This window comes from Spinacia oleracea, chromosome 2 (genome assembly GCF_020520425.1).
Source record: "Spinacia oleracea cultivar Varoflay chromosome 2, BTI_SOV_V1, whole genome shotgun sequence".
Taxonomy (NCBI): Eukaryota; Viridiplantae; Streptophyta; class Magnoliopsida; order Caryophyllales; family Amaranthaceae; genus Spinacia; species Spinacia oleracea.
Genome location: NC_079488.1, coordinates 104,436,497 through 104,460,067, shown reverse-complemented (window position 1 = coordinate 104,460,067; position 23,571 = coordinate 104,436,497). Strand labels below are relative to the sequence as shown.

Here is a 23,571-nt window from a genome sequence, read left to right as displayed (position 1 = left end):
AGTGTTTACTAGGGTCTGTGTACAGTAGGTTCACTGTTACAATCACAACAATTACTATTCTGCATCCTAAAGCACAACTCGTACTCTGCCGTTTCTAGATTGACGCAAGTAGTGAATTTCGATATTTCCGCATCTTTTCATGTAGAGCTATTCTGCGCACGAATGATTCTGATCAACGAGTTGATTATAAACCCTAAACCCATATGAATCCACATCACCTTTCAAATTATTGAAACCGTAAAAATCAAATTCTCATCCATGAGAATCAATAATCTAGAAAAATCTAGGAACAACTTGGTTTTTGTATTCCGATTATGCGTGATGAATCGATGATGATTTCATGTACCGGGGATTACGTGCTTGAATGCTTCTCTAAATCAGTGGAGTAGTACCTCAGCAGATTACATTATCATCATTTACATAGCAAATTCATACAGTAGTTTAAACTTCTAAACCATCTGAATCTGAACGTTGCTGATTGTTGGATTAAGAACAACGATATTAACGAGTCTAACATAAACCTCAAAAATATGGAGTACATGATTATACAAATGGGATACTATCAAATTATTAGATTTACAAGCATCCAATGGTAGGTTACAGACTTACAGGAGTGCAGTAGGATTTTATTTTATTTTTACAAAGAAATTCACTGTTGACAATATCTTTCATCTATAAAACTACTAATAAAAGGATATAAACCACCTACGTAGTAATTGGCAAGCAAAATGAGAAAGGTAAGTAAAATGGAAGCCTCAATCAGGTTCCAGTCAATGAATTCAAGGTTTCTGTACTTCTGAAGTTCTGATATCAGACGTGGCAACTCTTAGAAACTCCTCTCAAGCCACTTTACCGGTCCTGAGCTTCGGTGTTTTCTGTTTGACAAAGAAAGCTGAAAGCATACTTTTGTGGCGAACAGGAGGGGCCTTAACGATCGCTTGCCGGGAGTTGTCAAAAGACCTGAATGGTGCCACGGCCTTGGAGACTGTCACCGAATCCTGCAATATCAAATATATTAGAAACTCCGATAATCTACAGTTTTTATTTATTTGACAACTCACGTGCAAAAAGTAATTTGTAAACGAGCTCATCAAAATATAGCTAGAGTAGCTTTCTCATATTACTTTTTCCTCTGTGTGCGCTCAACCAGGTATGCTGAATGCAAATAAGGCTCCGTTTGGTTTGGTGTAAAACATTTTCAGTGCAAATTGATTTTCCATGGAAAACATTTTTCAAGGAAAAACACAATTCCAAACTAGTTTTCATTTGTTTGGTTCCTTAAAAGAAAATGGGAGAAGATTGTGAAGATTGAGGGGAAGAAAGGAGAGGGAGGTAAGGAGCGAAGGAGGAAAACCGGTCTCCCTCCCTTTCAAATAGAAAAGTTTTTCCTTACCTTTGATGGAGTTATGGAAAATTGTTTTCCATCCTTTGCCAAACCAAACAACGTAAAATGATTGAAAAGCGGAAAATCTTTTCCATGAAAACGTTTTACGCCTTACCAAACGGAGCCTAATTGAAAACCAGCTTTTATTTCAGGAGAAAACTAAACAGCAGCAAGACATATGATCAAACTGACTATACTTTAACTTAATAGTTCACACTTGTGTCAGCATTGCTGCAAATCCTAAAGCATGAGGTATGGAAGATAGCCAGCTAAGAAATAATATGGAGAACATTAAAGGCTTTAAAGCCATCTCCAAAAGCTTATGGAAAGCAGCAGAAGGAATCAAAATATACAGACGGAATAATATGGACTCGGGAAAGCTATATGCTAAGAAGTAATTTGGACTCGAGAAACCTACAGAAGGAATCAAAATCTTGTATATCATGAAATTAACATGCTTATGGAAAAGGAAGATAAACTTATTTGTCATCACCTTAGGCATAACACCATATGGTTTCAAAGAAGCCCCAGCTGAATCTCCACTGGGAAGCTGTGCATGGAACCCCGATGACTTAGCCCGAATACCATCCTCATTATCTGTACAAAGGACAGGAAATGAATATCGACTGTTAGCTTGCTACACAATAATGTCATTGCATGAAGGTTGAATAGGCTGAGTAACATACCTAGGAGCTGGAATACTGCAGGAGATCTAGGAGAAGCCTTTTGGACTTCAGAGCCGCTGCAAAGAAACAGGGGGGTAAATATTCACAAGAGCTAGATCAAAATAATTAATTAATCAGCAGTTCAGCACCACATATTATTATATCTTTATCTGGTTAAAAACTTAAAACACCAAGGAATGTCGGACAAACCTGAAAACAGTCTTATGATTCCCTTTCAAGGGAGACTTTGTTTCGGAGCCAAGATGCCAAGAAAGAGTCTTTCCAGGTGAACCTGAATTGTTTGACAATGAATACCAACTAAGCACATCAAAGAGGAAATATCCTAGAATTTAAATCTCAGGTGTCTTGAATGGGAAAATTAAGCACCTGAAGGATGAACACGAGGCCTCGCCTGGACATGCATTTGCCTAGGATCAGTCTGTGCAGCAGGACTAAAGTGCACCTTCTTGTTGACAGGGTCTATAGCATCATTAAACAAGAGGGAGGTGTTGAAATGTAAGCTTTGTTATTTACAATACAACAGAGAAATCTTCTCTTTTTTTTTGAACGGGCAAAATTTTGTTGTGGGAAATTGAAAATGTTCCTTACTTGGTAATATATAGCGTTTGTGATGTCGTGGAATAATTGCCAAAAGTTGCTGCTGTCTAAGGCCTTCCATCTCCATATACGTGTGGCAAGTGAGAAGTTTCTGAAGACAAAAAAAATCAGCTCCAAAAACAAATGTCCTGTCTCAGGAGAAGTGGGAAATAATAGCACAATAACCCACAGGGTGCACCAGTGCATGGACTATACCTGGTTTAGACATGTTACTTTCAACTCTGTGGTTGACAAGTCTGAAGTTTGTTGCTCAAGAAGGTCGGTCAATTTGTATGCAACAGTGCCTAGGTGATCAACAGCATTGACAAGGGCTCGTACAGCATAATCTTTTAGGTTGTCCAGTACCCTGTTGCATTATTAACACAAAAATCATGAGAGAAGAGAACAAAGAAAAATTCACAAGAAAACAAAGGGACTAAAATGGGGAAGAAAAGAGAATATTAAAGCAGAATAGGAAGCACCTCAATGTCAACAAATTTCATGCTTAATTCAAAAGAAGAGAAAAAAAAACTACGCTTAGTTGATAAGTACTACAACCATCTGTTAGAAACAATTACATACAAATACAAACAAACAAACAAAAAAATCTGAGGCAGAAGAGTAGTCCGTTCTTTTAGGCTTAACAGTGCAGTTTGTGCTGTCTCATGTTCGTTTCTTTCCCACAGTTCATATTAATCTTATTGTATAAGTTTACCAATTTATTTCCGTATAAAAACCGTTAACTTTGGTCTAAATGCAAATTTAGGATCAACAAGTTCCTACTCTCTCAGGATAAGGGTAGACAAGTGTTGGCAGGAGATATACTGAAACCATGACAGCATCACGGGCACCTTATTAATGGAAAATAAAAAACTAAAAGATTACATGTCTGACCGATACCGCAAGTATACTCAGAATAATTAAACTGTAACATTACATTTGTTTCTGCTCACTATGAAGATAAGACTTCTCGCAGTATTCAGCAGCAGAGTAAAGCTGGGGTCTTAGATTCTTGAGTTCCTGTAGAACAATAGCACAAAAATTATCATAATTTAATAAACAAGACAATTTCCAGAAATAAATCCAAAAACAGAGTTTACAAAGCAATGATGAACTGGCACAATAACCGACTTGTTAGACAATAGACATGGAGGTTTATTGAGCAATACATACTATGGACTATGGAGGGTAATCGAGCACTACATACTATGGAGGTTTAGTGAGCAGTCTAAGCACTATATATTTTAGTAATCTTACTACCATAGTTTTTCTTCCACCAATAAAGCCAACGAGTTACCTGTAAATCTGTAATAGCATCTTTATTGGGGAAATTCTAATATTAGGAGTTTTCCAGAAAAATACTCAAATAGCAGCAGTAGGAATGATCACAAACTCATAACATACAATAGCACCATTTATAAGAACCTCACTAAGATCTATAGCTACAGCCCACATCAGATGAAACTAAACACGCGGTATCTATTATGCCAAATGTAATATCTTCCCATGTACAACTAGTAGGTAATGAGACGGACAGAACTGCAATTACTTTCCACCACAGCAAATAAAGAGGAATCCAAATTGATCAAGCTGATTATGCATATGCAGATTCCCTCCAGCAGGATATGGCTAATTCAGTAAACAGTACATTCTTTGATTTCATTCACATAAAAGAACTAATATAATGTTCGATGTGCATCCCCCCCTATGTTGCACGGTCAGCTCAACGCCTTTATTTAGCTATTATATGCAGGAGTGATAGACCTTTGTAAGAAAATCATATTTCCCCCCTTCTCAGGGAAATACCCCTACTGACATAAAACTGAAGATTCTCAACAGCCGAGCAATCATCCATCATCCATCACCCATCACTCAGTCAGGATTTCTTTTGTGGAAGAAAAAGAGAAGGCGGGTAAGTAAGTCTGGAACATAGATATGCCAAAGAAAAATTGAATTGTCGACATTATATCATCATACAAGAAGTGCATCCATCCCTAGCTTACTAAGATTTAAACTTAACATACACACTGGATATCCTGGGAGGCCCCGAGGCAGTGAGGCACTATCTACCAGACTACCATCAACTCCATCAATAACAACACTGATTGGTAACTTTAGAAGGGATATTTTTCATCTTTGTGACGCTCATTCTAATAAAATTGATCACACTCAATGTAGCTCCCCGGATGCAACAGTCGTTAAAATATTTACCTCTTGCCTGAACGCAAAGGCCATATAAGTTCATCAAGATAGTTTCTTCACCTTTTTCTACTTATGTACTCCTGCTTAGGGGTGGACACGAGCCGAACTCTAATAGGCTCGGGTTGGTTTGGTTAATTTTTCCCGAGTTCGAACTCGAGCTCGAACTTACCTCGAGCTTAAAAATCCTTATGGAGCCAGGCTTCATAAGAATTCTTCAAGTTTGAACCGAGTTCGAGCTTGTTCGAGCCTTGATTGGATAAACTGATGAATCATATTCTACCAACAGTTACAATAATATTTACTAATAATTTTCTTAACCTAACATTATAATAGTATTTTTTTTTTTGAACAAGTTATGTAAAATATTATCCCTTATTTGTCATTTAATTGATAGTTTGGACAATGGTATTAAACGATATACAAAAATCTCATAAATATGCATTATTGTTCTTAAATTAACGAGCTAGCGAGCTTTCGAGCCACCATTGAGTTTGAGTTTGAGTTTGTTTCGTTTAGTTATCGAACCATAAATTTAAGCTCAAGTTTGGTTCATTTATAAACGAATCGAGCTCGAGCCGAACTTTTGTCGAACCGATTCCGAGTTGTTCACGAACAATTCTGTTCGTGTCCACCCCAGAGTCCTGCTTATCTTGCAAACATAACTCAAGAAAACCCAAGTGAACCTTCCATTCACAAGAACATCTCGATGCAAACCGAGGTATCAACAGGAAACCAAACCACAATTAGTTTATTTCAACCAATTCCTTAGGGCCATTCAGCTATTCTATTTGTTCATAATCTGTACAAGACTACCAGTCCGAACTCTAAGATAAAATATGAATATGAAAAAATCAAGATATACAGACACGGGATTATCTAATTGAGGAATTACTGTATATTGTATAATTAGCAGAAAACCAAGTTCCTGGATAATAAAGGAAATAATTGGAAATTATAAAAAGATTTTAAAATGTCCAACTATAGCCACTAAATTATCGCAGTATCCATCCAGACAGCGCTTTTTAATAATTGCATCATCAAATAGTTGCTTACAACGAAAATCATAATCATAAAAAGAATTACAAAAATAGAAATTAGATCAAATAGTAGAACTAGAACATCAAAACGAAGCAAAGGCATTGAAAACCAGATCCAGCATCATAAAAAATAAAAGGAAGAGAGAGAAAAAGAACCTGTAAAGCCTTGACGAAACTCTTGCTACGCTCCATAGAAGCTTCATCAAAGGTCATAGGACTAGGTAGAGCTTTAGGTTGCTCCGCCATATCCATGACAAAATAGAACAAATCAAAATCAGCTAATCAACCGTCAAAACCCTAGGAATCAAGAAAGGAAAGAGAGAGAAAGGGAGGTGTAGCATCAAATTGAAAGAGAGAAGAGCAAAAATGTGATACAAATTGATAAAAGTAGGAGCTAGAGAATGTTTTGCATTAAAAAGTTAGGTTTGGATGCTTAGTTTAGAAAGAGGGAGTGAAAGAGAAGCAATCCCCGGGAAAATGAGGGGGGAAGGTGGGCGTATTTATTATTAATGGAAATGGATGTGTGTTTATGAAGAGAGAGAAAGAGTGTTCGACGGTGGAGGTCAGTTAGAGTGACAGTGGAGGTGGTTGACTTCACGATCCTCTTCCCAAACTTTTTTCTTTCACTATTGCCAGTATTTACCGCAATGCGGGAAATGGGAATGCTCTTATGAGTTATGACTCCTTTGGATTAAATTTACGGAGATTGTAGTTAGTTTTAATATTTTTTTTTATTTTTTTCTAATGCAAGCTAGGAACGATTAAATTAAAAATTACCGAAAAACATACAAGCTACGAGTTTAAGGAGGCTTATCGGTCCATTAGTATATCCGACTTTACGCAAATTTGAACTTATATACTCCGTAAAACTTATGAAATGTACTTATGATTTTAGGTTCAAGAGAAATTATATAGTTCATCTGCAACAATATTTTTATTTATGCTTAATTTCTTTTGACGAAAAACGTATTTAATGGAAAATGATTTACTGTCAAAAGTAACAACACCTTAGAGAGTTAGAGCAACAATAGTGGGGTCATGTACTCATGCAGGGCTATTAGGTGACTCTTACTAGGAGGGAAAATTAAGAGCTATTACGTACTACATACTTCCTCCGTCCCTAAAAGATTGTCACATTTGACTTTTAAGTCTTCAACACACGATTTAAAACGTAAATAGCTCTAATTCTACATGCGTAAAATTTATAAAAAGTTGATATTCCAAAAGTATATATTGGAACGAATCTAAAAAGTCCCTCCATAACTATATTTTTTCTTACTCCGTATTCATGGTCAAGAATTCATGGTCAAGAATTCATGGTCAAAGTTTTCAAAATTTGAACCAAAAATTACAATGGGACTACTTTTTAGGGAAGGGGGGAGTAGCTCTTAGATGAGCATTGGTAGTCTCTTACTTAGGGTTTGTAAGGGAAATTTCTAAAACACTCTGTAAAATCTAGCTCCAACAAATAAAAGTCAGTGTCACATCAGCCTCATTTGCATGAAAATGAAATATTTTAGAAAAAAAAGGGTAAGAAAGAGTAAGAGCTACTCTTAGTACCTAAGAGACAATGCATTTTGACACCTTTTGAGAGAAGACTCTTATATTGAGTACGAAGTATGAGCTTAGATAGTTAGATGGTGCATGACAGCACGAGAGACGGAGAGACTAAAAACCCTCAATACAAGAGTCTTCCCTTATTGATCAATGCTCTTTAGAGTTACAAACAATTTTATAAAAAAAATTGATTTTGACACGCCTCTATGTGAGTAAAGCACGAATATTTTTGCTCTAAGTGTACTAAAATAATTTCCCATCGTATCTGTATGTATATGTACCGCAAGCATTACTCTGTAAATTATTAATTCCAAATGATTCCAGTTAGTGGTGACTTGGTGCCCATCACCTGCTTATCCTTCCAAATGTGAGTTGAGTTGTGAATTATTCTCGCAGGCACGCATGTATGAGACCAGAAAAATCCAAGCACAAACATTAGTATCATCCAAGATTCCAAGTTAACGATTTGCTTTTGGAATCTAGTACACAGTATGCATACTCCTCTTCAATATGCCCTTTCTCAATGGCACACCACACTAGCTGTCAAAACCAGTCAATAGTTAGAAGAAGAAAAATTCAAATCTTTAAAGTTTAAACCATTATCCCTCTGTTTGTTGAAGAGTTCTACATGGAGGAACGTTGGTGTGTGATATCAATCCCGACCTGTACTCGGAAAGAAGATGATGAGAAACAATCCGATGATCGCCGGAGATCTTGATGCTTAAACGTTATCCTTAATACTGTAATAAGTATCTTAATCCAAAAGAATAAATAAGATGTACAAAAAAAATGTACTACGTACGTGCTATCCTTTTTTAATTGAATCATGAGGATGTAATGGTCGAAAAGCAACACATCGCGTAATGACTTCGGCAATCGTAAAATTTATAATCTAATATGGACTAATTAATTAGTGCATTGGGACCCGTAATCACTCCTGTCTGATTTAAATGTTAATTAATCACTTAATCAGTAGTAAAATGATGGAACACGATCACTTTTCCCAGATCTTTGTGGCCCCTTTGGCCTTTTGCCATGTGAAGCTCCACAAATTAATCCTTCATTTTCAGATCTTCGTCAAATTGATTTGGTTACACAAAACGCATGATAATTCAACTCACAACTTGAATTAAGATATGCAGCTTCTGTTGGCTAGTATTGTTTCAGCTCCAAAAGTCTACAGCTCTACTATAGAACGTTACCGTATAAGCATATGCCACAACGTCAACTGTGTTGTAAAGATGGCTGTGGGCCTGCCCGGCCCAAAGCCTGTCCTGGGCCGAGCACGAAAAATCACGGCCCGGCACAAAAGTCTGTGGGCTTTGAACTTTTCAGGTCGGGCCAAAACAATATGGGCCTGTCGTGGGATCAGCCCAACCCGGCCCCGGTCCACGGCCATCTTTACTGTGGTTGTATTTTAAAGGCATGAATGAAATTGGAATAAACTGGAAACAAAATGCAGCAAGAAGAAACTGATATCTCAACTTTATGTTTAGATATATACAAAATCTACAATGTTCACAAGACTATTATATCATGCTTAATTACATATGAGCAGGTGGTGAGGTTTTGTTCATACTACACTTAATCAAGCTCCAGCATTCTGAAATGACTATTAGTATAATAACATACAGGTGTATTACTTTATCGTTCGAGAAGCATAAAGGAAACTATATAGCTCTCCAACGCTAAGGATGACCAAGCTCTAGGCATTCAAAAACTAGCAAAACTTATCACCATAAGGCTATCATTATTTCTGACAAGTTTCTGCCTCGTGTATATGTGAAAAATCCAGGACATAATTCAAGTAATGACTTAAAAATTCCGTTTCTCCGGCAAATGGGTGGAGTTTTGTGGAAGAAGTGAGCTCAAAGCAGGTAGGCTTTGGAGTTGTAGGGTAACCGAGTGACAAGATTAACTCCTGGACAGAGAGTACCTGGAACTTGCGAGGAGAATTGAGAGCAATGTTGTCGACTTTATGCTGATAAATCTTCCCATTTCTATCAAGTTTGTACTCTGAAAGGCCGTCAAAACGACCACGGCTCTCCCATGGGACTCGTGGGATTCCATGGACAGTCCAACGAACCAAGATGACATTCTCTGAAGGTTGCCACACACTTAGAATTTCAACCCATAAAGCTTTGAAAAATATCCTTCCATGGAATCGCAATGCCCAGAATAACGATTTGTAGTTCTCAATGCCAGCAAAGGTATTTAAGGGATCTTTGAACACAATATCATCCCTAAAACAGAATCCCAATAAGAATAAATTAGTTATAATTTGATCAATGGTGTCACATGATAGAAAACGGCACTGGGTTGAAAGACTTAAACTTCATCCCTTTTCTTTCTAATCTAATTGACATCCAATAATGAAGATAATTTGAAAACACGCGAGATGTTTGCAACTTCACATTTGTACACACAACAAAATCTAATTCTTATTTTCTTGAATAACTAGGTAAAATTGTCAAAAAGTACCTTTTTTTCAAACACTTTGTGAACTAGTACCTTATGTGTTCAATTTTGTCAAATAACACCTTAAAGTAAAGTTTTATTAAAAATGGCACCTTAGGGCAACTATCCAGCCAGTTTGTCAACTTTCCGGCCATTGACTCATGCTTTCCTCCAAAACATTGTGCGTGTAAAACAAAAAAAAACACGCGTCTCTCTAACACTTTTATAAGAACAAAACCTAAAATCTTAGATCCAACTCAAAGTTTTTTGGTGGAAAATATTCTGGTATTTTTGGTGGGAAATCTTCAAGATCAGAATGTATGATTATTGAGAGCGTGTTCACACGTGTATATTTCCTACTCAAATTGTGCCAACAAACGGAGACAATGGCCGGAGAGTTGACAAATTGGCCGGATAACTGTCCTAAGGTTCCATTTTTGATATAACTTTTTAAATTTAAGGTGCTATTTTACAAAATTGAACAAGGTTCACAAAATGAGTGAAAAAGAAGGTACTTTTTGACAATTTTCCGAATAACTAAAGTAATTCAAACTTCTCTCTTTCTCTCAGCTGTTTGCTCGGCTAATTACTGCATAGACAATCATTCACACCAGAAATTGAGATCAAGGAAAACACAATGTCTCACTTGGATTTTCCTTACCTTATTACTCTATGTTAATTTGTGCAATTAATGCATACTGTTGCTCAGTTTTAGCATTGCTTAATATGAATGGTTATATTAATCGAGACAATCTAAAATCGATCGAAGCGAGTGGAATTTTGAGAATTTATAAAGCTGATGTTGCATCATATTTCTAGATATTGCACCATCTAAAACTAGCTACAAATCTACAATGAACTCACAGCTTCATGTGTATAAATGTATTTTTAGATCAAGCCAAGAAATTTAGTAAGTTGCATAATTTATCGGTTATATTCTTATCGATCCCTTAATGTTTCGATTCCTTTCGTTTAGCCAAACACGGCAAAATATAGTTCTTTTCTTTCTCTTCTTCCTCTCCGGCTCTCCCTTCCCCTTCACTTATCAAAACACTAAACAAGATTTGACAGGTTTCGCCGTGTCTGATGTTTTCTAAGGCATTAACATGGTACCAAATCAAGGATTCCCATCAAAATTGATCATAGTATCTCATGGGCTCAGCCAATCAATCAATTAGACAATTACACCAATATCGGTGAAGCAGCATAAGCTATCGTATCATTACACACACAAATTTCACATCTTTAAATAAAATCATAATTAGCAGGAGAAAGACAACTAATTCAAAACAGATAATGAACAATAAATATTACGGATCTAAGTTCCAGCAAAATACTGTACAATATACCATATCTAACCAAACCAATTCAGGGGGGGAATTAAGAATAAAAACCTGTAAATATCGAAATTGGGCTCTCTGGAAAACAATTCAGGAAATTCCTCACGCAAGCAGCGAATAGCGTAACCCATATTGATATAATAATCTTGTTTCTGTTCATCCTCTTTCTTCTTCTTCGGGGAAGAAGACGACGTCGTTGAGCTACTACTACTACCACTAGGCTTCACTGGAGCAGAGAATTGACCGTACACTTTAGCATTTGGTTCAGGAGTTGTAACTTTCGCACAAACCCTAAGTTTGAACCTGCAGTTTCCATTTAAATTTGAGATATTGGGGGAATTCAGGATTTTAGGGTTAGGGTTTGAGAAAGTATTCGTTAATCCGGATATCGACATTGGGGATGAGTTTAGGGAGTGCTTGGTTGGTCAGAGAATTTTGATCCTCTTTTTCGGTGAAGGGGGAAATGGAAATTGCAAGAAGAAAGAGGGAGAAGTGAAGGTGTGTCAGTCTGTGCGCGTGGGAAGATTGTGTGGATAAGATGATAAGTTTATGGGGATAATTTTGGAATTGTATGAATTGTGACTATTATTATGAGATAACAAACTTGATTTGATTTGATTAACTTTCAAAGATAAGTATCACCAATTCAATTTTCATTATTTATTTTGAATTTTTCATGTAGGCATTGTCTATTCTATACTAGATGGATTATTTTATCATGAAATATCATCGGTATATGAACTTCCACTCTAAGATATCATGAAACATTCTCGATATATGAATTACCACTCTAAGATATTATTCGGTAGGCGGTTCAGAGTAATAAATGGTGAAATTATGAATATATTGTTTGTAACTTTGTGAGAAAGTCGTATATTGTTACCATTGGTAATGCTAAATTACCTCAGTTGTGGCATCGTTTTTATCCGATGATTTACTTAAACCCTATGTACTCGCTATCAACAAGTTTTATTTATTCAATAAACTACGAAATAAGTTAGTTAGTATGCCATTAATTATACTGTACGCTAAATCACATGTTCAACCACAACATTTAGTATCTTACATGATACAGTAAATAGTAATTAAAGGGTCCACTTTAAAATTTGTATTAACCACTTAAGGACATAAGACAATTTTGCTCTTATTCTATGACATGGGTAGTTTTAAGACACATATCTTTCCAAAATCAATTATTGAAGTTCATATGCCAAATGCTCTTGTACTATGCCATCCGATGATGGGAAATTAATGCGGATACTAGTTAGAATATGCTATAGCAAATCGTGGGGGGAAATAATGGGGAAAAAATGGACAGAATATGCCATTTAATTGATGCTTGATAATATTTCAATTCTTCACTACAAACATAAGGAATAATAAATGAAAATAAAGACAATTATTAAGATTGGCATTTGGCAATAAGTCATGGAAGACAGTTTAAGCAAACTAGCTTTTGAGTCCGTTTAAAGAACGGGCAATCATATAGTGTTGTTTAACCGTATTTTAAAGTGCTACTTTTATTGAGGGCTTGTGCTTTTAGTGGGGGTGTTAAGAGGAGATGGAGTGGAACTGTGGAGGGAGTGTTGAAGCGGTACAATACTTTGTATGACAAACAACAACAACAAAAATTGAAAAAAAAAACTAAAAAAAAAATACAATAAATGTATGGATGAAAGATGAGGGTGACATGTGTTATCCAATCGTCTATGGTTTTCCTAGTTATAGACTAGGTATAGATAAGTGGCGGATCATTTCGAGACTTGCTAAGTATTACTTCCTCTGTTCATAAATACTCGCAACGTTTGATATTTTTACACTATTCACATATTCCACTTTGACTATTGTTGGTGATTTATATGTCAAATAAAACATAGTCATGTGGGATCTTGTTAGATTCGTCTCAATACGTATTTTCAAAATATCAATTTTTTTATAATTTTTGCTTGAAGAGAATTTAAGATATTGACGATCTAAATTGTGCATTGGCATGCGTAAAAGTGACAAATGTTGCGAATATTTATGAACGGAAGAAGGATAAAGTATATGGAAAACAAATAAAACTTGAAAGCTACCCCACCCTGCACAATATTATTTACGGAGTAGAAAAAAAGAGAAGCTCCATGGTAAAATTCTAGGTTTGATTACTCATGTTTATATTCATCTCTTAGATTGTGAGTTGAAATCATATAGACCTTTATTGTAAAGTGTAATTAATTTGTTAATCTCAATCATAGAGAGACAAATAGTAGAGACACGTTTGTTGTTTGAGACTGAGAGAGTTAAGGGTTTAATCTCTAGTAATCGCAATTTTTGTCATTCTTACCAAAATCACAACACAACCTTTTTTCACTTTCTCTAATAGGGGAAATTAGGAGGAACCCATTGCAATTAGGGAATCAAATAAAATTACCGATATAAAGGTCAATAGCTCAATACACTGGTGTAAAATGCTTATTGGTCATACTAGCTTACCTTCCCCACACCCCCATCGTCCTTACGTAATGTCCTTCGTGCTCCCAAACTCATTAAGAATTTAATTTTCGTGCGTAAGTTGTCACTGACAATTCTGTGACTGTGAAATTTGATCCCTATGGGTTTTTTTGTGAAGGATTTCTAGACGGGGATGACTCTAATGAGGTGTGATAACCTAATGTGAATGTGATTCGTTCTACATGGATTTTTACTCATAAAGAAAAATCTAATGGTGATTTTGAGAGGCATAAACCCCGTCTTGTAGGTGATGGGAAAACCCAACAGGTTGGCATTGATTGCGGAGAGACTTTCAGTCTGGTGGTCAAACCGGTAACCATACGCACAGTTCTCCGTCTCTCTTTGTCAAATCATTGGCCCATACATCAACTAGATGTGAAGAATGCTTTCTTGCACGGCGAGCTTAAGGTAACGATGTAAATGCATCAACCTATGGGTTTCAGGAATCCGGCTAATCCAGATTATGTATGCTTGCTCCGCAAGTCCTTGTATGGACTCAAGCAGGCCCCCAGGGGATGGTATAAACAGTTTGCAGATTATGTCACTTCCATTGGTTTTACTAACAACATATTAGATAACTCTTTGTTCATTTACCGAAAGGGGTCCACTATGGCATACATTGTGCTTTATGTTGATGATATAATTCTCACTGCATCTTCATATTCCCTCGGGTGCTCTATTATGTCTCTCCTTGCCTCAGAATTTGCTATGAAGGATTTTGGTCCTTTGAATTATTTCCTTGGTATTGTTGTCACCCGTCACAAGGGTGGTATGTTTATTTCGCAACGTAAGTATGCAGAGAAGATTATTGATCGTGTTGGTATGTCTTCATGTAAGCCTTCCTCCACACCTGTGGATACAAAGCCAAAAGTAAGTGGAAACACAGGTGCTCCATCTGATGATCTGAATAACTACAACAGCCTTGCAGGGGAGCTTCAGTACCTTACTTTCACACGGTCAGATATTTCTTATGCGGTTCAACAGGTTTGCTTACATATGCATGCACCGTTGGACGACCATATGCTTGCCCTTAAGCGTATTGTCAGGTATGTTCAGGGCACACTTGGTTATGGATTGCACATATATCCCTCCTCCGTAACTGATTTGGTGTCCTATACTGATGCGGATTGGGGGCTAGCCCTGACACACGCCGTTTGACGTTTGGCTATTGTGTTTTTCTTGGGGATAACTTGTTCTCTTGGTCTTCTAAACGGCAACCTAATCTCTCTCGTCCGAGTGCTGAGGCGGAGTATAAGGGGGTTGCTAATGTTGTCTCTGAGTCATGCTGGATTCAGAATCTGTTGTTAGTACTATATTGTCCTGTTCGTAAGGCCACACTGTTTTATTGCGACAATGTAAGTGCTATATATCTTTCAGGCAATCTAGTGTAACATAAGTGCACTAAGGATATAGAAATGGATACCCACTTTGTTCGTGAGAAGGTAGCACGAGGCCAAGTTCGGGTCCTAGATGTTCCCTCCCATTATCAGATTGTCGATATTTTTACTAAGGGTCTACCTCAAATATTATTTGAAGATTTTCGAGACAGTAAGCCTTCCATATCGACTGCTGGGGAGTGTTAAAATATATGTAAATATATTTCTTAGGTGTAAAATAACGTAAATAATTTTGTTAGCATAATTAGTGAGAATATTGTTAGCCATAATAGCGCCTAGAATTAGGAAAATATTTTCATAGAAGGAGATAATTTGCTAATTATTCAAAATTTGCAGCAACGTGCAACTTGTCCGTGGAAGATTAAGTTACTTATGGACGACATCAAGCACCTACTTACACATTTTGACAGTTATACTTCGCGCCATGTATACCGGAAAGCTAATCGTGCAGCAGACTATGTTGCAGACATTGGTCACCACATTCTGACCCTCTCATCGACATCAAATTTTCTTATTTTATTTCTTTAGATAAGTTAGGTTATAGTCTTGAGAGAAGACTATCCTAATTTATGTGCATTTTTCTTCATTAAAAAAAAATTGAACCTAATGAAAGAATTACGGAGTATAATTCCATAAATCTTTCAAAAAGGTAGCGAGGAGAGGAGGGCGGCGTGCCCCATATCAGATATATATGTTTTTACAAAAACACATCACCCCTAATAAACGACAAAATAGGGATAAGACAAACATTAAAACAAGTGTCATTTTTTTTAATAATAAGAATAAAGCTTAAACTTTTGGTTGAGTTGGTCCTTTGACATGGTATCAGAGTCAACGTGACGCAAAGGTCACTGGTTCGAATCTCATCCACCCCTCCTTTCAAAGTGGAATATTTCACGCTAGGTATGAGGAGGCCTATGCTGCATCCACACTTCAAGCCCAAAGGGCTTTCATGTGAGGGGGGGCGTGATAGAGTATAAAACTAATGTTAGGGCTTCAACCATCCGCTTAAGCTTTTGGTTGAGTTGGTGCTTTGACAATAACGCACCCTAATTCAGCAACAAACTCAAGCCTGCAGCCCTTCTCCTTCCTTGATACTCCCTCCGTCCCGGAATACTCGACCCGGTTTGACCGGCACAGAGTTTAAGAGACTTGAATTGACTTATTTAATTTAATAGGTAGTAGTTGATAGTGGGGTATTATTTTAATGTTGTTAGTGGGAAATGTGTAAAGGGGTGGGGTTGAGGAGAGTAGGGGTTGAATTTTTAATTATTTTTTGCATGGAGTAGGGGGTAGGTGGGTTAATAGGGGTGGAGTGAGAAATAATATAATATTGTTAGAATATTTCCATTTTTAGAAACAGGTCAAGTATTAAGGGACGACCCGATAAGGAAAACCGGTCAAGTATTCCGGGACGGAGGGAGTATCACACTATGGGACGGTGGTCTTTGTAGCCATGAGTCAACCCATATCTTAACTAATTTCCCATCACCCACAAATCCACAATCCACTTACACCCTTTTTCCAGCACCCATTTACTCCCCAAAATACTCCTCCATACCAAACTTCGTATGTGACCCACACCCGCATCAAGAAAAATCGAGGAAAGGAATTGTAGTCACGCAACTTGTGCTCCTCCAAAGCTCCATTCTTGATGCTCCTTGTTTCTTTTGAAGGTATGTCCTATCTCCTACCTTGTTCACATAATTTTTTCAATTTGCTTTTTCGTCATAGTTTTCCTTAATTTCGTGTATGAAAAAAGAGTTAATATAGTGTTAATTTGGGTTAATTAAGACAGTCAGATTTGACTGCCGGATCCTACCACCGGCCGTCAGCTTCGACCACCGGATTCTACCACCGGAAATCTACTACAACCGGCGTCTGGTTGTTCCGGTACCAACCTAGAGAATCAATATTGGTTCATTGAGTTGTATTTGAGTATTAAAAGCATTGCCCACCAAATGTTTGTTGAAATGACACTATATTTCATAGTGTATTTTTTTACTTATATCATTGTTTATTAGTTTCACAATTAAATCTTAGCTATGACAATAATACGTTTACTGTAACACTAGTGTGGAATCTATCATCTAACCTCTGTTTAAGGCATTTGCAATTGAGCAGTTGATATGTACCTGTTGGTTAAATAACATGATTAATTAGCTTATTACCTCAGGATTTAGGATTCAGAACAAGTTTTGGGACTTCTAATGAACTATGATCAGTTCTGGAAAGTATGAAAAGTTTTCAATTTACTATTCTGTGAAAAGTTTGTGCATAGTTGTGGGTAACTTTTCAAAAGACACTTCCAATAAAGATTTGGGTGCTTCCAAATTTTGTAAAATTGTAATACTTAACAATGGGGTGCCTTTTTTCCATTTTTACTACTAATATATTTGGTAGAGTTGATCAATAAACAGTGCAGTATTGATTGACTCTCTTTTGGGTTGATCTAGGGTTCCGGATTTGCCAACCATCGATATCTACATATTTGTCCTATAATACAAGCTAGTCACTGGAGGAAAATTACCCCTTACGATTCCAACTTTCAAAAGTTCTGCAAGTCTCATGGCATTTTTATGGGTATTAATCGATTCCTGTGTCGCTTTCAAACTTTTAATTCATTTCTTTTATTGTTCTTACTAATTTTAATTGGGTCTAATCAGTTTTGCGAACTAAAAGAAATTCTTGACCAATGAAGTTGTAAACCTAAGCATTTCTGGAAGATTTCCATTTTTTCGTGGCATTAGTCATAAATTCATGTTAGAATTTGTGTAATTTTAGAATTCTATGGAGTAGACTTTTTTTTGTTTTTTTTGAAGGTAAACTATGGAGTAGACTTTACTTCCTCAAGCTGAATAGAAAACCCTCTCAATTTGAGGTAACATTGTTAAGTCGACTATGAATGTTGTATCAGTGGAAGATTTCCTAATTCATAACCTCAATGCTATGATATTCTTTGTTGGGAACCAACCTAATTCACAGAGATTGAAACCATGTACTGCTGCATTACGCAATGTGTGAAATACTGATAGATAGGCTGACTAGTTAACCAATGAATTGTAAATTCGGATCCTTTCTTTGCTTCTTACCCGATGAATTAGAGAATCAATTGAATCGTTCTACTGACATTTATTCAGTTATCCTGCTTTAACTTCGTTCATTCTTGACATTAACTAAGTTCCACTTTATTTGTTTTTATCTGATTTATTATTTGAATGATAACATCAGCAAGGTATCCTTGTCAATAATTAACGGCTGATCCTTATATGTATTCAATTGGTTCAGATAAATTCATCAACTTGTTTGTGTTCGTTTCCCTGATTTCTCAAATGTGTTGAAGGTTTCGAATTTGGAGGCTGATTTTCAGTTCAGGTTAGTGATATGATATCTACTTGAAGATCTTTTTGGTTTCCAATTTTCCATTGCCTTATATTTACAATTCATTAGTTTGTGCTCCATTGGGCAGAAAACATGGATGTTGCTTTGCCATTGGATAAACTGAATGCGACCTCAAGCATTTTAGATGTTTCCTCGACCAGTTCAACCAAGTAAAATGCTAACTTTAGTAATTTTACTATGTTTTACTCCTTTGTACTTGCTTCATTTAGTATATGCGGAGTACTAATCTTTTATTAAGGTTATTGGTTTGATGACGAATTGACAATGGAAGATAAACCATCCTGTTTACGTCGTCTAACATTTTTCTCCCAAAATTACACAAATCTTAAGGTTGACATATGGCAACTGTACTAATTTCGTTTTTAATTTTTTTTTTATCGCAATAGGGAGAAGAAATATGTGGTTTTAGTTGCAACTGGAAGTTTTAATCCTCCCACTTATATGCACTTGCGAATGCTTGGTAATGCTGTCAATGATCTTGTTTCCTTAATGCACTCTCTGATTATTCTAACGTGTACCATTTTCCTCCTTAAAGTGACTAAGAATTTGGAGTTGTGAATTAGTACTCTATTGTTTTTAATGTTTACATTTGCTTTTTTCCGTGACTATTAATGGTTTCTGTAATTTGTTTTAGAGTTGGCTAGAGATGCATTGAATTCAGAAGGTTACCATGTTATTGGAGGCTATCTATCCCCTGTGAATGATGCATATAAGAAGAAGGTATGCATCATTTTCTCTATGTGTGTTGATTATGCCTACAACAGTGGGATTTATCTAGATTGTTATTGTATGACTTATTGGCTAACTCAATGCATAACAATGATACGACTTTACATGCTTTATTAGACATATAATGGCTGCTTGTTTGTCCAATAAAGTGCCAATTTTATGTTGTATGTGCATATGGATCCTGTCGAGTATGAAAGTAAATATTGCAAGTATCACAGGTTACCAATATTAGAAAAATTTAGAGGCAATTTGAACATGAAAGATAAGAAATATGCAATTCATTGTAACCTGAAGCAATTTGAACATGAATTGTAAGAAGTATGCAACCCGAGTTTGCAACAAGTAGAGTCCAATCCAGTAACATAAAGGAGAAACAAAAACAAAAGCATTCTCTACTCTGGTATTAAGAGGCGCATCTCTTTAAAAAATCTTTGGGAAGAAATGTGGGAAGTAAACGAGTGTGCATTTACTAAGATAGACTAGTCATGAGTCATGACTCATGAAGCAGCTAAGAGTTTCTTAGCTCTGCCTAGTCAATTCTGATCAGAAGCTGGGTTGATAGGTACCTGATGCATTCTAAAGCAACAAAGGCAAAGGCAGTAGCTTAGCTCAATTTTGATCACAACAATATAATCAATGCACATGAGCTATAATGTTTTTTAATCCAAATAACGTATGAACTACACATGCATAAACTGCAAAGTATTCTTAAATAACTTACTGAACTTATATCTGTTTACGTGGTTTTGGTATATCCTAACATGTACCGATTAAGATGGGTTGTTATATCATCTAAGCAGATAAATGTTTAAGGCTGTAGACGTCAAAGTTGCTATAAGAAATTTGGACCTGACTGTTAAGGTCCTTATTCCTTAATAATTTTTGACAAATTGAATCATGCTAAAGGTTTTTAAAAGCAAATTCAGAGCAAGAACTAATAGCAGAATCAAAAACTAATAAAATGGTAGCATTTCGTTTTGGAACTCCATCTGTAAGTCTACTGAAAATGGCAATCCTCCTCGTCTTCGATAAGTATAAGTAGTCACCACCTAGAACTGTTGCTTTTGATCGCCTTATTAGTGGCTGCTATGCCTTGTTTTTCTCTTCTCAGCTCTGGAGTCCCAACAGAATAGGAAGATCCATGAGTAGTTTATATCGAGGGAAAAGATATTGAAAGTTTGAAACCAACATGTCATTTGGGTTAATTTTGGAAGAAAAGGTAAATAAAATTTCATGTTTAAAACTTAGAAAATAGTATCCTTCAGAGGCAGCAGCCACAGTAATGAGTTTTTACAGTTTAGCAACCAGTATTTTGCGGAAGACATAATTTTATTTCTTGAGTATCCTTTAGAGGCAACTAATATGTTTTGACTCTGTTTATGTCAAATATGCATATTCAGAGGCAACTATAGATTAATTGATGCAAATTAGCATTCAAGTTTTCGAGAGAGTTGAATGTTAAAGATATTGTTATTTTCTAATTTATTACTATTGCAGTTGAAGAAATTTATTAGACCAAATACCTACCTATCTATCCTTACAAAATGAAGTGATATAGTGCTGCTTCTTTATCTGTAGGGCCTTGTATCTGCTGAACATCGTATACAAATGTGTCAATTAGCCTGCAAAAGTTCGGACTTCGTAATGGTAGATGCGTGGGAGGTAAATATGCTGCGCGTTTTTTTTTTGGAAATACCATAATATCCTCTGAGCATTTATATTTTCATTCACCCTCTGATGGAAGTGAAGTATGAGATCCTAAGAAATCTTTTTGCTTGTTCGAATAGTTAGGACTTTGGAAGTACAATATCTCAATTGAGTCAGTAGATATAAAACAAATATGAGCTAGCAATTGATAATAATGTTCGTCTTTGTTCCATTGCAATTACAACTTATCCTAGGAGGTTTAAATCACATGGGACACCTATCATTTGGTGATGAAAGTTCGATAAACTTCAGTTTCCTTTTGTAACTACTTACGGCGTCATAGTCCATATGCACAGTAGGTGGCCAGTCCAACTTCTGTTATTACATGCCTTCCAAAATTCCTTTTATCTACTCAACCATGAATATCACTATATTAAATCATATATATCTCCCCTATTCTTCTTATCTTCATCTCTTGGCAAAAATACCCCCACGCTGTTGTCCCTTGTATTGTTTTTGTCAGGAAATGTTAAACAAAATGAGAAGAAAGGGAATTGTTTCCTTTTGATTTGAGACTGAGTCACGTTTACATTACTGCCCTTTTTGGCTCCCTGTGACCCCCACCCCTCTAAAATTAAATTACAATGTAAGTTGTGGTTATTAAACACTAGAATCCCCTTGGGGCTTTTTTTCCTCCTGTAACGCTCTGAAGGAACAAAGGACAATTATACTTAGATTAATTGTTTACTTTTGTGACCGGAAGTAACTTGAAACGATATTTGCCAATTACCCCTATAGTTTTGGCTATAGACATTAAAATAGAGGGAGAGGGAAGATCCTCAATTCCAGTGGGCAACTGATTGATTTGGAATGTTATACCCTGGTATAGGCAAAACAAACTTCCTATCAGCGGACATTGACTGTTTTATCAAGAGTCAAGAGTTTTTTATGCGAGAATGGTCTTGTTTCACCAGGTAAAAATTCACTTCACTTGCTTTGTTGCATTATACATTTGGCAGTTGGCGTTGTTTTTCCTGTGATATAGATGACTGTTTCTTGTTTGAATCTTTGACCACCCACATTTCCTGTAACACTAAATGTTTCTTTTTCTGCTCAGGATCCCTTCGGATTATGCTTGTCTGCGGTTCTGATTTATTGGAGTCGTTTGGAATTCCCGGTGTTTGGATACCAGAGCAGGTATCTTTCAATGCTAACTACTGTTAACTAAAATAGAGTGCAATTCCTACATTCTTGAATTTGATGTATTAATATCATACAAGTTCCATTCAGACGTCAGCCATTGTGAGCTTATGACAATGGTTAATGGCAGTGTATAAGAGGATTTGGCTCTGCTAACAAGATCCTTAATTTCCAGGTCCAGGCCCTGTGTAGAGACTTTGGCGTGGCTTGTATTCGTAGAGAAGGTCAAGATGTTGAAAATATTATTTCAAGTAATGGCATATTGAATGACAACAAGGTACGTAGAATTGAGTTCAATGCACTTTTATGGTTCTATGGACTTGTAGGATGAGCGACCAAATTTTGTTGACACTTGTTTTTTTAATCTTTTCGAAAAGGTAAATTGATGAGAAAGCTAAGTCTTCCTTGTTTTTTTTCCTTTTTGGAAAGGTAAATTCATGAGAAAACTAGGCACGTCTTCTCCCAAGACTGTGACCAAGCTTATCTTAAGAGTAGAAAGTAAAAATTTGCTATCTAAAAAGGGTTTGATATCTTGATGAGCAGGCATATAGGATTTTAGGATATGAATCTTAGTACTCATTTTTTATTTTTGAAACATTACCTACCTTTTTTTTTATCTTAATACTATAGCCATTACCTTAGTCTAGTTATCTTATTGGACAAAATATGTATTTATGAGTAGTACTCAGTAGATGTGATATTTTCTCCTTTTCTAAACCTTTTTCCTACAGAACAATATAAAGATTGTGGATGAAATCATCTCAAACCAAATTAGTTCAACACGAATAAGGTGAGATAGTCATTTTTTTCACTGATTCATGGAATCCGTTCATAACTGAGATTTGAGATGTTATGTTTATCAAACCGCTTTCAGGGACTGCATCTCAAGAGGGTTGTCTGTGAAGTATCTAACAGCTGATGAAGTGATAGATTATATACAAAAAAATGACCTTTATTTGCACCAACAATCAGACATCTGAATTTAAATTCTGCAATTATAGTTCAAGCCATACTTTCAGAACTATGGAACTGTATTACTGTAACTAAATAAATTACGACATGTAATGACCATATGGGTTATAAAAATACTGTCCAGCATGAGGTCACTTGGATGCTTCACTATCATTTGAGTCACCACCTATACCGAGAGCCAAACGTGGGCCGCTACTGTTTGTTCTACCATCACAAACAGTAGCAGTTTACAAGCCTTGATTCTCTGAGGAAGTCTTGAACATGGCAAACTTAGGATGAACCTGTCATTTTTATTGCTAGATTATTACTGCCAATACATGTATCAAAACAAAATAAATACCGAATTGTGATTATTTTTCGCTTTAATTTAAATGTTTAATATGTGATCCAGATGACGATTTTTTGATAACTTTTTTTTAGCAAATTATCCTTGTCACCTTGTGTGTTACATAACGCTAATGTGTGAATCGCATGATCACTTTTCTCCCTAAA

At 36.1% G+C, this 23,571-nt stretch overlaps 3 protein-coding genes across 3 annotated transcripts; 1 reads left to right on the top strand and 2 right to left on the bottom strand.

The window, feature by feature from the left end:
- Window positions 1-543: 543 nt before the first annotated feature.
- Window positions 544-6,497, bottom strand: LOC110790183 (protein ABIL1). Its single transcript, XM_021994962.2, has 9 exons — window positions 6,042-6,497; window positions 3,584-3,666; window positions 2,863-3,013; window positions 2,659-2,758; window positions 2,437-2,529; window positions 2,260-2,341; window positions 2,071-2,126; window positions 1,878-1,981; window positions 544-998 (listed from the first exon to the last, which is right to left on the bottom strand). The coding sequence occupies exons 1-9, from the start codon at window positions 6,135-6,137 to the stop codon at window positions 840-842; spliced, it is 924 nt and encodes a 307-aa protein (XP_021850654.1). The 5' UTR covers window positions 6,138-6,497; the 3' UTR covers window positions 544-839.
- Window positions 6,498-8,899: 2,402 nt separating this feature from the next.
- LOC110790177 (uncharacterized) lies at window positions 8,900-11,791 on the bottom strand. Its single transcript, XM_021994957.2, has 2 exons — window positions 11,294-11,791; window positions 8,900-9,685 (listed from the first exon to the last, which is right to left on the bottom strand). The coding sequence occupies exons 1-2, from the start codon at window positions 11,632-11,634 to the stop codon at window positions 9,193-9,195; spliced, it is 834 nt and encodes a 277-aa protein (XP_021850649.1). The 5' UTR covers window positions 11,635-11,791; the 3' UTR covers window positions 8,900-9,192.
- A 4,836-nt stretch (window positions 11,792-16,627) lies between these two features.
- On the top strand, window positions 16,628-23,469 carry LOC110790129 (nicotinamide/nicotinic acid mononucleotide adenylyltransferase). Its single transcript, XM_021994892.2, has 12 exons — window positions 16,628-16,805; window positions 17,586-17,712; window positions 18,418-18,504; window positions 18,599-18,680; window positions 18,918-18,991; window positions 19,166-19,251; window positions 20,839-20,922; window positions 21,797-21,881; window positions 22,025-22,104; window positions 22,283-22,384; window positions 22,839-22,897; window positions 22,982-23,469. The coding sequence occupies exons 4-12, from the start codon at window positions 18,604-18,606 to the stop codon at window positions 23,085-23,087; spliced, it is 753 nt and encodes a 250-aa protein (XP_021850584.1). The 5' UTR covers window positions 16,628-16,805; window positions 17,586-17,712; window positions 18,418-18,504; window positions 18,599-18,603; the 3' UTR covers window positions 23,088-23,469.
- Window positions 23,470-23,571: the final 102 nt, after the last annotated feature.